Below are 14,260 nucleotides of genomic sequence, written 5' to 3' on the forward strand. Positions count from 1 at the left end.
GTTCCAGGATATAGATGCTTCAGACAGGACAGGGAAGTAAGTAAAAGGAGTTGCATTGCTGGTCGGGGATGATGTCACGACTGTGCTAAAGGAGGACACTATGGAGGGCTTGAGCAGTGAGGCATTATGGGTGGAGCTGAGAAATAAGAAGAGTGCAGTTACATTGTTGGGGCTGTACTACAGGCCTCCCAACAGTGAGCGTGAGCTAGAAGAACAAATAGGTAAACAGATTATGGAAAAATGTAGAGGCAGCAGGGTGGTGGTGATGGGAGATTTTAATTTTCCCAACATTGTAAGGAGCGTCCAGGAAAGGTTTCTAGAGTAGTATGTCAATAGTACGACAAGGGAAAGGGCCATATTGGACCAGGTGTTGGGGAATGAGCCAGGCCAAGTGGTAGAAGTTGCAGTGGGGGATTTCTTTGAGAATAGTAACAACAATTCTGTAAATTTTAGAATACTCATAGACAAAGATGAGAGTGGTCCTAAGGGAAGAGTATTAAACTGGGGCAAGGCCAATTATATCAAAATTAGGCCAGAGCTGGGAAATGTGGAATGGACACAGCTATTTGAAGGAAAGTCCACATTTGATATGTGGAAGGCTTTCGAAGATGGGTTGAAGATAGTGCAGGATAGGCATGTCCCTTTGAAAACAAGGGATAGCAAAGGCAAGATTCGTGAACCATGGACGACAGGAAAAATCATGCGACTAGCCAAGAGGAAAAGGGAAGCATACATAAGGTCCAAGCAGCTAAGGACAGAACGGGCATTGGAGGAATATCAGAAGAGTAGGACCAATCTTAAACGAGGAATCAAGCAGGCTAAAAATAGTCATGAAATAGCTTTTACGAGCAGCATTAAGAAGAATCTCAAAGCCTTTTATTTTTATATAAGAAGAGGGTAACCAGAGAAAGGATTGGTCCACTAAAGGGTAAGGAAGGAAGGTTGTGTGTTGAACCTGAGAAAATGGGTAAGATTCTCAATGATTACTTTGCATCAGTGTTCACTGAGGAACGGGAGGTGATGAATGCTGAGATTAGAGATAGAAGTTTGTTTACTTTGGATTATGTTGACATAAGGTGGGAAGATGTGTTGGGTAGGCTAAAGGATATTAAGGTGGACAAATCCCCAGGACTGGATGGGATCTATCCCAGGTTGCTGAGGGAGGCGAGAGAGGAAATAGCTGGGGCCCTGACATATCTTTGTAGTATCCTTAAACACAGGTGAGGTGCCAGAAGACTGGAGGGTTGCTCATGTTATCCCCCTGTACAAGAAGGGATATTCCAGGTAACTACAGACCAATGAGCCTGACATCAGTAGTGGGAAAGTTGCTGGAGAAGGTACTGAGAGATAAAATCTATTTATATTTGGAAAAGAATGGACTTATCAGTGATAGGCAACATGGTTTTCTGCAGGGTAGATCATCCCTTACCAACTTAATAGAGTTCTTTGAGGAAGTGACCAAGTTGATAGATGTCATATACATGGACTTTAGTAAGGCATTTGATAAGGTTCCCCAAGGTGAACTAATGGACAATGAAGTCACATGGTGTGCAGGGTGTTCTAGCTAGGTGGATAAAGAACTGGTTGAACAACAGGAGACAGAAAGTAGTAGTTGAAGGGATTTTTTTCGAAATGGAGGAAGTTGACCAGTGGTGTTCCTCAGGGATCAGTGCTGGGGCCACTGTTGTGTATAATATACATATATGATCTAGAAGAGGGCATTGTTGGTCTGATCAGTAATCTTGCAGATGACCTGAAGATTGGTGGAGTAGCAGAAAGCATAGGGGACTGCCAAAGAATACAGGAGAATATAGATAGACTGGAGGGTTGGGTGGAGAAGTGGCAGTTGGAGTTCAATCCTGGCAAATGTGGGGTGATGCATTTTGGGAAGTCTAATTCTAGAGTAAACTGTACTTAAACGGAAGAGCCTTGGGAAAAGTTGATGAGCAAAGAGGTCCATTGTACCCTGAAGGTGGCTGCACAGTTGAATAGCGTGGTCAAGAAGACATATGGTATGCTTGCCTTCATGAGATGGGGTACGAAGTATAAGAGCTGGCAGGGCATGTTATAATTGTACAAGACTTTGGTTCGGCTGCATTTAGAATACTGTGTACAGTTCTGGTCGCCACATTACCAATAGGATGTGGACGCTTTGGAGAGAGTGCAGAGAAGTTTTACGAGGATATTGCCTGGTATGGAAGGTGTTCGCTATAAAGAGGGGTTAGGATTGTTTTAATTAGAAAAAAGGAGATTGAGGTGGGACCTGATTGAGGTCTACAAAATTATGAAGGGTATAGACAGGGTAGATAGAGATAAGTTTTTTCCCCAGGTGAGGGATTTAACAATGAGAGGTCACTCGGTCAAGGTGAGAGGTGGAAAGTTTAATGCGGATATACGCGGCAAGTACTTTACACAGAGGGTGGTAGATGCCTGGAATGCGTTGCCAGCAGAGGTAGTAGAGGCAGGCACAGTAAGATTCATTTAAGGGTCGTCTGGACAGATGTATGAGTAGGTCGGGTGCAGAGGGATACAGTTGCTTAGGAATTGGACAATAGGTTTAGACAATGGATTCGGATTGGCTCAGATTTGGAGAGCCAAAGGGCCTGTTCCTGGGCTGTAAATTTTCTTTGCTCTTGTCAGTAATCATGGGACTTGGCTCCAAACCATAGGCTGGTGGGTCTGTTGTTGGTGAGGGAAGAAGCAGGCTTACTGTAGGAATGCTGGGAAGGGAGAGTGTTTTTGGACATTGGGCAGTGATGGAAAAATCTTACTTTCTCTGTGCAGTAAACCCTAGCTCCCTTTACATGCCAGGTGAAATATAAAATGGAGATAAATATAGGTATGCAGTCTCACTAAAACATTGAACTGACAATCTGCTATCTGGGAGTAGTTTGGTTGCCCAGCTTTTGTACTGCACCAATTAAACTGGGAAGTAGGCAGATTCAATACTAGTTAGATTTGTGTTTGCAATTTCTAAAATGTTTACATCTGACCCAAACCCACCCATTTCTGGGCTAAGTGGGGGAATTCTTTCTGTTGGGCAGAATCTTATAGGGGCCTGAACAGTGTGGGCTATGGTGTCAAATGTGCAGAATTTCATGAAAATTCCAGCAAGATTTATTTTGGGAACAACTGGAATGAGCTGCCAGAGGAAGTGGTGGAGGCTGGTACAAATACAACATTTAAAAGGCATCTGGATGGATATATGAATAGCAAGTGTTTAGAGGGATAGGGACCAAGTGTTGGAAAATGGGACTAGATTAATTTAGGATATCTGGTCAGCATAGATGAGTTGGACCGAAGGGTCTGTTTCATGCTGTACATCTCTACAACTTGTTGCACTTTTTCACTAAGTACCAGGCAACAAGTTGAGATTCTTGGTAAGTAGCAGCGAGTTACCTATTAAGGGGATATTGCTCTTTAACAACCTAATTAACTCTAGATCTTGCCTCATTTACTTGCAACTTTGTCTTGTACTGCCTGTCTTAAGCAAACTGCATGCTGAGAATTCTCAACATGGAAGTCAGAACAGATACCTGGTAACTTCAACTCCTGTTTTCTCCAAAGGACATCCATGTTAGACACCAAGCCCCATATCTCAAGGCATCTGCACCCTACATCCATGGGCATTGGCATCTGACATGCAGCCTCCAAGAACCCTCATGACATATCTCTGGACCACTTGCAGTATGCGTCTGTACTTCATGCTACATCTCAAGGTGCAATGTTAACTATTATTGTAATGCTGCAGTGTAAAGACACAGTTTTATGCATTTTCATGGGTAGAATTAAGCTGCAACTCTGGTGTGTTTTCTTGTTGACTTAGTACTCACTGAATTTGAGCTTACCACGATGTTCGCAAAATCCTTGCTTTGCTTTGTTTTCTTGCGCCTTGCTTCTCAGCCAGACTTACTAGGCTCTCAGTACTGCAGTATTGACAGGCTATTTGCACAGATACACAGCTAAGAAGTTTGTCATATTGTCAGCTGTCCTCAGGCAGATCATTGGGCGAGCCTTCAGTCAGAGTGTCCTGGCACTGGAAGTCAAGGGCAGCCTCTAATACCAATCAGTCAACCATTTGGGATGGTCAGAGTCAGGATCCTCTTCTCATCAGAGGATCCAAATGCTAGGCAGCACACCAGCCATCTTGACTGTTTCAGAGCAGAAGGAATGCGGACTGTCTAAGGTTGGAGTGGTGAGTGAGACAATAATGAAGTAGTAGAGCATGAACAAAAACAGAAGTTGCTGGAAAAGCTCAGCAGGTCTTACAACATCTGTGAAGAGAAATCAGAGTTAAAATTTCAGGTGTGGTGACCCTCGGAACTGTTGAATCTGTGAAAGGGTAACCAGACCCAAAATGTTAACTCTGATTTCTCTTCACAGATGCTGCCAGACCTGCTGAGCTTTTCCATCAAGTTCTGTTTTTGTTTACAACATCCGCAGTGCTTTCTATTTTGATTTAGTCGTGCACAAACCTTGGTGGGAGATGGATGCAGTAGCAGAAACAGATCGCATGTGAGGTATCAGAAGGAAGGTGATGGCACTTACAATGGCAGAGTGTAGAAGGTCATTTCATTCAGTCTCACACACTGGTAAGAGAAAACTCAACTAGGCCTTGCAGAGAGAAACCCTCTGTGAAATCCGACAAAATTGACACAGCCAAAACAAAAATAAGATTCAGCCCATTGTTTTTACAATATCAAAAAAGAAGAAAATAATTTATTAGAGTAGAATCATGCCTGTCTGGGTCTTGGAACACCTTTTCAATTAATAATTTCAAAATTCTTAAAGGGATTTGTTTTCACCAGCACAGAAAATAAAACAAAATGACTTATTAACTGCAATTGGCTACACAATATGTGGTACAACTGACGAGTCACATGTCATTCAATTTAATTTCTAAATGTTCAACAACACAGTCACTTGAGAGTATACAGTTAATCTGGTTGAGCTCTGCAGGTCAAAAACTGTCAATATAGCCAGGAGACTAACCCTTTAAATTAGTAACAATCCAAAGAAGTCCATTTGAAAATTCAGAGAGAGAAGATTGAATGCTAATTTACAAAAGAAAGCTTTGGAAGTTAACCTGTTATTTATGGAGCACTCTAATTATATAGTAGGTGAAGCAAATTGAACTGCCAAGTTGCTTTCAGGAAAATTAAAGTTAATTGCATGCTTCTCGAGCTTTACAAAAGAAGTAAGCTCTGCTGAAGGTGAAAATGATGCAGAAGGATATTGGAGGAACCCTCCCATACATACAATCACTCATAAATAAATTATTACAGCAGGAGTCTGGTTTTATGTAATGGTTTACAATCAAGTTACATGGATCAGCATCGACTCGCAATTACCCTCGCCTTGAAAGTGAAACAAACATCGTTGGTTGAATCTTCCCACATTTTAGCAAAGTGTTATTTTCATCAAGTTTCATGGAGGTTTTCTTTCCATGAGGCTGAGTGAGTTTTCTGGTGTGATTGACACAAACTCACCTTATTAAATACTTTCTACATCCTTATTCATGGCCATCTTGTCTGATGCTAGCCTGGGTTTCCCACTCACCATAGCTGGAGGTACTCACCCCTGTCTAGATATCCTGGGACATATCAGCAGCCCTGTTGCCAGTGGCATATTTGAAAGCAGCCTGGAGCTGTCCTATATGGATGCGGTCATTCCCAGCAGGCCTGGTGGAAAGGCAGAAATTGGCATCCTCCTTTGCAGCCAGAGTACTGAATGTCCAGATAGATTGGGTGGGAAAAGAAGAGACAGCAGGCACTAGGTAAGCTGCAGGATTACAGTAAGGCAGTTGGGACCCTGCTGCTTTGGGCTGGTTGTCTCCATCTCCACCCTGCCTGCCTGCCAGCCTCAACCTTCTGGGAGGTCTGAAGAGAGTACATTTGCCACTGGGGAGGACATTCTCTAGACAAAAACACCATTAGGGCCAACCAATCAAACTTCCAAAGTCAATGGTTCCACAATAGGATAGGTGCCCTCCAGCCCCCTTACAGAGCCCGAGACCACACTGATACGTAGAGGGAGAGAAAGATTTAAAATCTTAGCAATACACAATATTCCATTGTTGAAGTGATCATCTCCTGCACCATGCACAGGCAATGGATAAGTCACAGGTTACTGCTAGGCTCCATCTTTGCAAACATTGCTACTGCATCACAGGCATTAGTAGGATTCATTTATCATTTTTATATGGTCAGGGTGGCTTGGAAAGAATTTGGGCTGCATATATCAAGTAACGCCTAACGTTCACAAACCATGATGCTCATAGCTATGTCTCAGCTTCAGTGTTCAAGTAGCTATGAAGGGACTCACATCACTAGAACCTGAAGCCCACTTCCTCACGGAATGAAGAACCTACCCTGCTCAGTCTGGGCATAGTTATTAGCCAATTTCATCTCCATTGTGTATTCCATTGTCATTTACAGCATAATGGAAGGCAACAGCAGTCAGTCCTTGAACAGAGTCTGAGCCTTTCTGTCTTGGTGACTCCCCATTCAGAACCTGAAATAATCTGTTCAGTGTGTTCCTAATCCTGATCAGAAGTAAAAAAAAATCTAGAGCAGAGCAGAGCATTCTCTGTGAATATTAGATCAAGACTGGATATGGCTGCAGTGGCCATCTTGTGTGAACAGCCCAGTGACACTTTGCCCTGAAAGGCCCATTGCAAATGTTCTAGACATTGTGGTAACAATGTCACTTAAAGGATTTTACAAAGGTACCTCATTTGCAGGAGGTTGGTGGCTTGAGAGTAATTTTTGATCTGAGCCTACCTTGCCACTGTCCATGATGGGTGATTGGGACTTGCATCCTCGGAATTTACCATCACTCCTTTCAGCTTATGAGCGAGGAGGCAAATTGAAACATCTGAAAACAAAACACTGATTTTATTTCAGATTTAGACTGCTTGTCAGAATAGGACCAACATAATACTGAACATCTATGTAATATTTGAGAAGTGCCATATGCAATAAAACAGTCTGCACACAAACAATAAAATCCTTTAAGGTATGCATATGATTGGGTATGAGTCAATCTTAACGGAACCATACACTGAAACAAGCTGATGATTCACTATAAACATTGACCAGGATCCCAATGGGCAATCACATGTGCTTTAATGTAGCATAGTGAACTGCATATTACTTCTGGCACTTTATCTGTTGTTGTTCACACTCTTGACATCTGAACTCCTTAATACTGCGTATTTTTGGTTACTGTAAAGGTTTTGTTACTTACTTTCAACAATTGCTACTTACAGTGACACTCCTGATTAGTCAAGGAACAGCAGTAAAGAAAATCTAGTAGCATGCTCCCATTGTCCCTCCAAAAAACAGAAAGATGATCACTGAAGCACTGGGGAAACCGTTTAAACTGGCTATTTCTCCTAGGATCCATTCAAGTTACATCAAGAAATTGGGAAAACATTCTGCATCTCAAACCACATGAATTTTGTTGTTGTTCTGAGATTCAGGAGCAGGAGCTGCTGAAAAGATGCAAACCACTGAGCACCTAAATATTAAAAATCATCTGAGTGTCAAAGTAATGTTTTCTTTAACACTTCCCAGTCTCTTCAGTCAGATTTTTGTTCTTTCACACTGTACTTTCACACTGAGCAACCACACTTTGCTCCCACATCTTTCTCTCAAGTTTCCTGTAGTCCTAAATTAATTCTCAAAAGCTTTCAATGTAAGAGTCAATCTGCTACTCCCAAATACAGTACTAACAATGGTCTCCCACTGCTTCCAGATCCTTGACAACCTGTTTGCAAACCCAGAAATCCTCATTACAATTATTCCTGCCTCATTACCATTACTCCAACTCCTAACCATTACAATTTTAATACTGCAATCTTTGCAACTATGTCCCACTCCATAAGTTACACAACTGCAAACTAGGAATGTAGGAACAGGCATTCAGCCCCTTGAACCTGTTCTACCATTCTATAACATCATGGCTGATCTGTGGCCTAATTCCTTTTGCCTGCCTTGGGCCCATTCCTATTGATACCTTTGCTTAATAAAAAAATGTCCATCTCAGATTTAAATTTAACAAGTGAACTAGCACTGACTGCCGTTTGAGGAAGAGTTCCAGACCTCCAATCTGCATTGTTCTTTGCATTTAGAAATGCTTTCTAATATCTCTCCTGAATGATCTTAGAACACTGAATTAATACTATTTTGATAGCTCCTATTACTTAGACTATTAAAGAATATCACTACTTTGCTTATAATGATAATTACAGCAAATAAACTAACCTGCCCATCTATATATTCCATATAGTAATGATTCTTTATACATTAAGACAAATATTCTCCATCCAAATAAGACCATCTATCTCCTGGGAGAAATGAAGAAACAGAATTCCAGTCAGAAACATGTCCGTTCTCATGAGGAAACCATGATGTGGAGTTGCTGGTGTTGGACTGGGGTGGACAAAATCAGCAGTCACACGACACCAGGTTATAGTCCAACAGGTTCATTTGAAATCACAGGCCTTCAGAGGGTAGCCCCTTCATCACCTGACAAATGAACAGCAGCAGCACTCTGAAAGTCTGTGATTTCAAAAACCTTTGGACTATAACTTGGTATCGTCTGACTTCTGAGGATTTCTTGTTCGCTGCATAAACAGCCAATATGTTTGATGTGTCTCAAAAAGGGTCCAATGCCTAATAGCTAACCTAATTCTGCTTTTCCGTAACTGGTTTATCCAGTTGATATAATTGGTGTTCAAAGTTTGGGAGAAGATTTGTAGCTCGGGTGCTCGATGTTATGGTTCTGTTCGCCGAGCTGGGAATTTGTGTTGCAGATGATTCGTCCCCTGTCTAGGTGACATCCTCAGTGCTTGGGAGCCTCCTGTGAAGCCACCTAGACAGGGGACGAAACGTCTGCAACACAAATTCCGAGCTCGGCAAACAGAACTACAACATATAATTGGTCCACATAAATGAAAAACAATCACTTCATAGAATCCTTACGGTATGGAAATAGGCCATTTGGCCCAACAAGCCAAAGCTGACACTCTGAGGAGTATCCCACCCAGACCCATTTTTATATTACTCTATATTTCCTCTGACTAATGCACCTAGCCTATACATCCCTGAACAATATGGGCAATTCAGCATGGACAATTTACCTAATCTGCGTATCTTTGGACTGTGGGAGGAAACCGGTGCACTTGGAGGAAGCCCACACAGACACAGGGAGAACATGCAAAGTCCCACATAATCACACGAGGTTGAAATCGAACCCAGGTCTCTGGCGCTGTGAGACAGCAGTGCTAACTGAGCCACTGTGCTGCCTTAAGAATACAGACCAGCTCTTTGGATTTACCTTTACCTGTAGCTAAAGTGGCTTAAACTAGGAAACAAACTTGTGTTCTGATTCTACGACATGGAGATAGTGAGGACTGCATATGCTGGAATGTCAGAGTCGATAAAATACGGAGCCGGAAAAAGTGCAGCAAGGTATGCAGCATCAGAGGAGCAGGAGAGTCAATGTTTTGGACAGGACCCTTCATCAGCCCAAATGAAGGGATGGGACAGGAATGGTTGTTAGATGTTCCAGGGTTTGTGAAAGGGGTGTGTGTGAAAGAAGTAGAGTGATATTGCTAATCAGGGATAGTATCACAGGTGCGGAAAGGGAGGTTGTCAAGGGGGATTTGTCTACAGAGTCAGTATGGATGGAAGTCAGAAACAGGAAAGGAGCAGTCACTTTATTTAGAGTTTTCTACAGCCCCCCCTATAGCAACAGAGACATGGAGGAGCAGATTGGGAGGCAGATCTTGGAAAAGTGCAGAAGTGACTGGGTTGTTGTCAGGAGTAACTTTAACTTCCCTAATATTGATTGGAACCTCCTTAGTTCAAATAGGTTGGATGGAGCAGTTTTGTCAGGTGTGTCCAGAAAGGGTTCCTGATGCAATATGTTGACAGACCAACTAGAAGGGAGGCCATATTGGATTTGGTGCTTGGCAACAAACCATGCCAGGTGACAGATCTCTTGGTGGGAGAGCATTTTGGTGATATTGATCACAATTCCCTGACCTTCACTATACACATGGAGAGGGATAGAAGTAGATGATATGGGAAAGTATTTAATTGGGGAGGGAGAATTACAATGCTATTCGGCAGGAACTAGGGCACCTAAGTTGGGAACAGATGTTCTTAGGAAAATGCACGACAGAAGTGCTGATAGTGCTGGACAGGTTTGTCCCACTGAGGCAAGGAAGGGATGGTAGGTTGAAAGAACCTTGGTGATAAGGGATGTGGAATATCTAGTCAAAAGGAAGAAGGAAGCTTACTTAAGGTTGAGGAGGCAAGGATCAGACAGGGCTCTAGACGGTTGCAAGGTAGCCAGGTAGGAACTGAACAATGGACTTAGGAGAGCTAGAAGGGGGTGTGAAAAAGCTTTAGTGGGTAGGATTAATGAAAACCCTAAGGCATTCTACACTTGTGAGAAACAAGAAGATGGCCAGACTGAGGGTAGTGCTGATCAGGGATAGTGGAGGTAGTCAGAGGAAGTGGCGGTGATCCTTAATGAATATTTTGTTTCAGTATTGATGACTAAGAGGGACCTTGACGTTTCTGAGGACAGCATGAAACAGACTATTATACTAGAATAGGTTAATGTTAGGAAGAAGGATGTGCTGAAAACTTTGAAAAGCATAAGGATAGATAATTTTCCTGGGCCAGACAGGATATACCCTAGTTTACTACAGGAAACAAAGGAAGAGATTACTGCCTTGGGTGATGATCTTTGCATTCTCACTATCCACCGGAGTAGTGCCAGATGATTGGAGGGTGGCAAATGTTGTTCCCTTGTTCAAGAAAGGGAATAGGGATAATCTTGGGAATTATAAACCAGTCAGTCCTATGCCAATGGTGGGCAAAGTATTGGAGAGCATTCTGAGAGATGGGATTTATCATTGATTACTTGGAAAACCATAGTTTGATCAGAGATAGCCAGTATGGTTTTGTGATGGGCAGGTCATGCCTCACAAACCTTATTGAATTCTTTGAGGACGTGTCAAAACATGTTGAAGGTAGAGCATTGGATGTGGTGTCCATGGATTTTAGCAAGGCATTTGATAAGGTTCCCCATGGTAGCTCATTCAGAAAGTAAGGAAGCATGGGATACAGGGAAATCTGGTTGTCTGCATGCAGAATTGGCACATAGAAGGCAGAGGGTGGTGGTAGATGTAAAATATTCAGCCTAGAGCTCGATGACCAGTGATGCTTGGCAGGGATCGAGTCTGGGATTGTGGCTCTTTGTGATTTTTCTGAATGATTTGAATGAGTAAGTGGAAGGGTGGGTTAATACATTTGCCAATAACATGAAGGTTTTTGGAGATGTGGATAGTGTTGAGGGCTATAGTAGGTTGCAACGGGACATTGACAGGATGCAAAACTGGGCTGATAAGTGACAGATGGAGTTCAACCTGGAAAAGTGTGAAGTGATTCACTTTGGAAGGTTGAATTTGAATGCAGAATATAGGGTTAAAGGCAGGATTCTTGGCAGTGTGGAGGAACAGAGGGATCTTGGGGTCCATGTTTATAGATCTCTCAAAGTTACCATTCACATTGATAGATGGATGGTGTGTTGGCTTTCATTAGCAGGGGGATTGCGTTTAAGAGCTGCGAGGTTATGCTGCAGCTCTATACAGCCCTGATTAGGAACACTTGGAACATTGTCGTTAGTTCTGGTCACCTCATTATAGGAAAAATGTGGACGCTTTAGCAAGGGTGCAGAGATTTACCAGGGTGCTGCCTGGACTGGAGGGCATGTCTTACGAAGAAAGGTTGAGAAAGCTAGGGCTTTTTTTCATTGGAGCAAAGGATGAGAGGTGACTTGATAGACATGTACAAGATATTGAGAGGCATAGATAGAATGGACAGCCAGGGTGAAAATGGCTATTATGAGGGGGCATAATTTTAAGGTGATTGGAGGAATGTTTAGGGGAGATGTCAGAATTAGGTTCTGTACACAGAATGGTGGGTGTGTGGAATGCATTGTTAGCAGTGGTAGTAGAGGCAGATAAATTAGGGCTATTTAAGTGATTGTTGAATAGGCAAATGGAAGAGAGTACAATGAAGGGTATGTAGGTTAGTCTGATCTCACGTAGGATAGAAGTTTGACACAATATCAAGAGCCAAAGGGCCTGTACTGTGCTGTACTGTTCTATAACATAAATTGCATAAAGAAAAATGTTTTAGCTTTCTGTCAAGCTGAATTTAGTGTATGCAAGTTAGAAGTCCTCCACTTTTGATCAAAGAAAGATAGACCAAAGTATTGTTTCCTTGAAAGGAAAGGAACTCGGAAATGTGGTGGGTATATAAATCACCAAAGGCAAGGGGTCAGGTGCAAATAGCCCCTTTAAAGACTAATGGACTGTTAGCCTTTAGTTCAAGAGAGCTGGAATATGAAGAATTGGAAGTTATGTTACAGTTATATTTAGATCTAGTTAGACTCTGACTGGAGTACTATCTACAAATATGGCCATCACAACTCATGAACAGCATCCGAGAAAAGTTCCAAGGAAGTCATTATTAGACTCAAAGTACTAACTCTATTCCTATCTTTACTGATATTGTCACATCTGCTGAGTTTCTCCAGCACTTTGTTTTATTTCTGACCGCTTGCATTTGCTTTTACTTCATGAAGAACATATTAGGCTTGGAGGAAGTGCTGTACAAAATCAACAGGATGGTACTGGAACTAAACTATGAAATTATGATGTTGGGGAAGGGATGACTGGAATCTTACATTTCTATTCTGGTTGTTTGAAAGGGATACCCCAATTTAGTCCTATGCTTCTCTTTTTTCTCAAATAACCCTACAAATTAATCCTCTTCAAGTAAAGTACTTTCAAGACTTTTTGAAAGTATGTATGGAATTTGCTTCCTACATCTTTAATTACAGCACTTAGATCTTACCAACTGTACATTTGAATATAATTCTCCTAATTTCTTCTCCATACATATTGAATCTATAGATTGTCACTTTACATCTTGTTACATATTATCAAGTTATTTCAATTTTTCGTATTTCTATTATATTCTTCTTAACTTACTTTAAGTAGGAGAAAATGAGGACTGTAGTTGCTGGAGATCAGAATGAAAAAGTGTGGCACTGGAAAAGGATGTAAGTCCTAGGCCTCCTCCACCACCAAATCCTAGAGGATGATCACCTCATCTTCCGCCTTGGGACCTTCCAACCACATGGCATCAATGTTGATTTCACCAGTTTCCTCATCTCCCCTTCCCACACCTTGTCCCAGAAACAACCTTCCAACTCGGCACCGCCCTCTTGAACTGTCCGACCTGTCCATCTTCCCTCCCACCTATCCACTCCGACCTATCACCATCACTCCACACCTTCATCTACCTATCGCCTTCCAAGCTACCTACCCGCCAGCCCAACCCCCTCCTCTCAGCCCCCTTGTTCCCCCACCCACATTCCTGATGAAGGGCTTATGCCCGAAATGTCGACTCTCCTGCTCCTCAGATGCTGCCTGACCTGCTGTGCGTTTCCAGCACCACATTTTGTCTCTAAGTAGAATAATGCCAGGTTTTCTAATCTTTCCAAATAACTGAATACCTTCTCCTCTACTACCATCCCTGTAGATTGCCTAAAATTTGACATCCTTTGTAAAGTGCGATGCCCAGATGGCACACCTCAGCTGAGAACTAACCAGTGATGGTTTATCTTGACTTCCTTGGTTTTATATGCCTTTGTAAGTAAGAGTAGTAAAAGGGCAAAGTCAATTAATTCGTTAATTTTTTTTGGCCACACTATTGTCCTATCTCTGGTTCATTCCTCAGGGTAACACCTCAATCAACCTACTTCACTTAAATTTCTGCTGTACTTTTCCAGTGCCACACTTTTTGACTCTAATCTCCAGCATCTGCATTCCTCACTTTCTCCTAGTTAAATTTAAACATGACAGTTAACAGTCAGTCATCTTAACTGGTGTATTATCTGTGGCAACGTGTCTACCAATCAGCACTGTCATCACATGCATACAAATGTTATTTTTCTTTCACTTGGGTACTTCTTGCAAATTGTTCTGAGGAGTGCAAGCTGAAAAGCTTCAACAAGATGTGACTTTTCTCAGCAAATATCTTATATCAATTATGAACAGCTGCACCCAATAGCACTGATATAATAAACTGAACTGAAATTTCCTTATTATCGGGTCAGTGTGGACTTGTTGGGCCGAAGGGCCCGTTTTCACACTGTAAGTAATCTAATC

The 14,260-nt window shown here is 42.1% G+C and overlaps 1 protein-coding gene across 1 annotated transcript in view; it reads right to left on the minus strand.

The window, feature by feature from the left end:
• The window catches only part of LOC148152214 (uncharacterized), a 34,454-nt gene that overhangs the window by 10,713 nt on the left and 9,481 nt on the right, over positions 1-14,260 (minus strand). The window contains exon 3 of the mRNA XM_087990730.1: positions 6,783-6,876. Within this exon, the coding sequence (XP_087846856.1) occupies positions 6,783-6,876 (94 nt within the window). The remainder of the gene's footprint in view (positions 1-6,782; positions 6,877-14,260) is intronic.

The sequence above is a fragment of the Chiloscyllium plagiosum genome, unplaced genomic scaffold (genome assembly GCF_037043375.1).
Source record: "Chiloscyllium plagiosum isolate Xiang-an unplaced genomic scaffold, Cpla_swu_hap1 HiC_scaffold_1, whole genome shotgun sequence".
Taxonomy (NCBI): Eukaryota; Metazoa; Chordata; class Chondrichthyes; order Orectolobiformes; family Hemiscylliidae; genus Chiloscyllium; species Chiloscyllium plagiosum.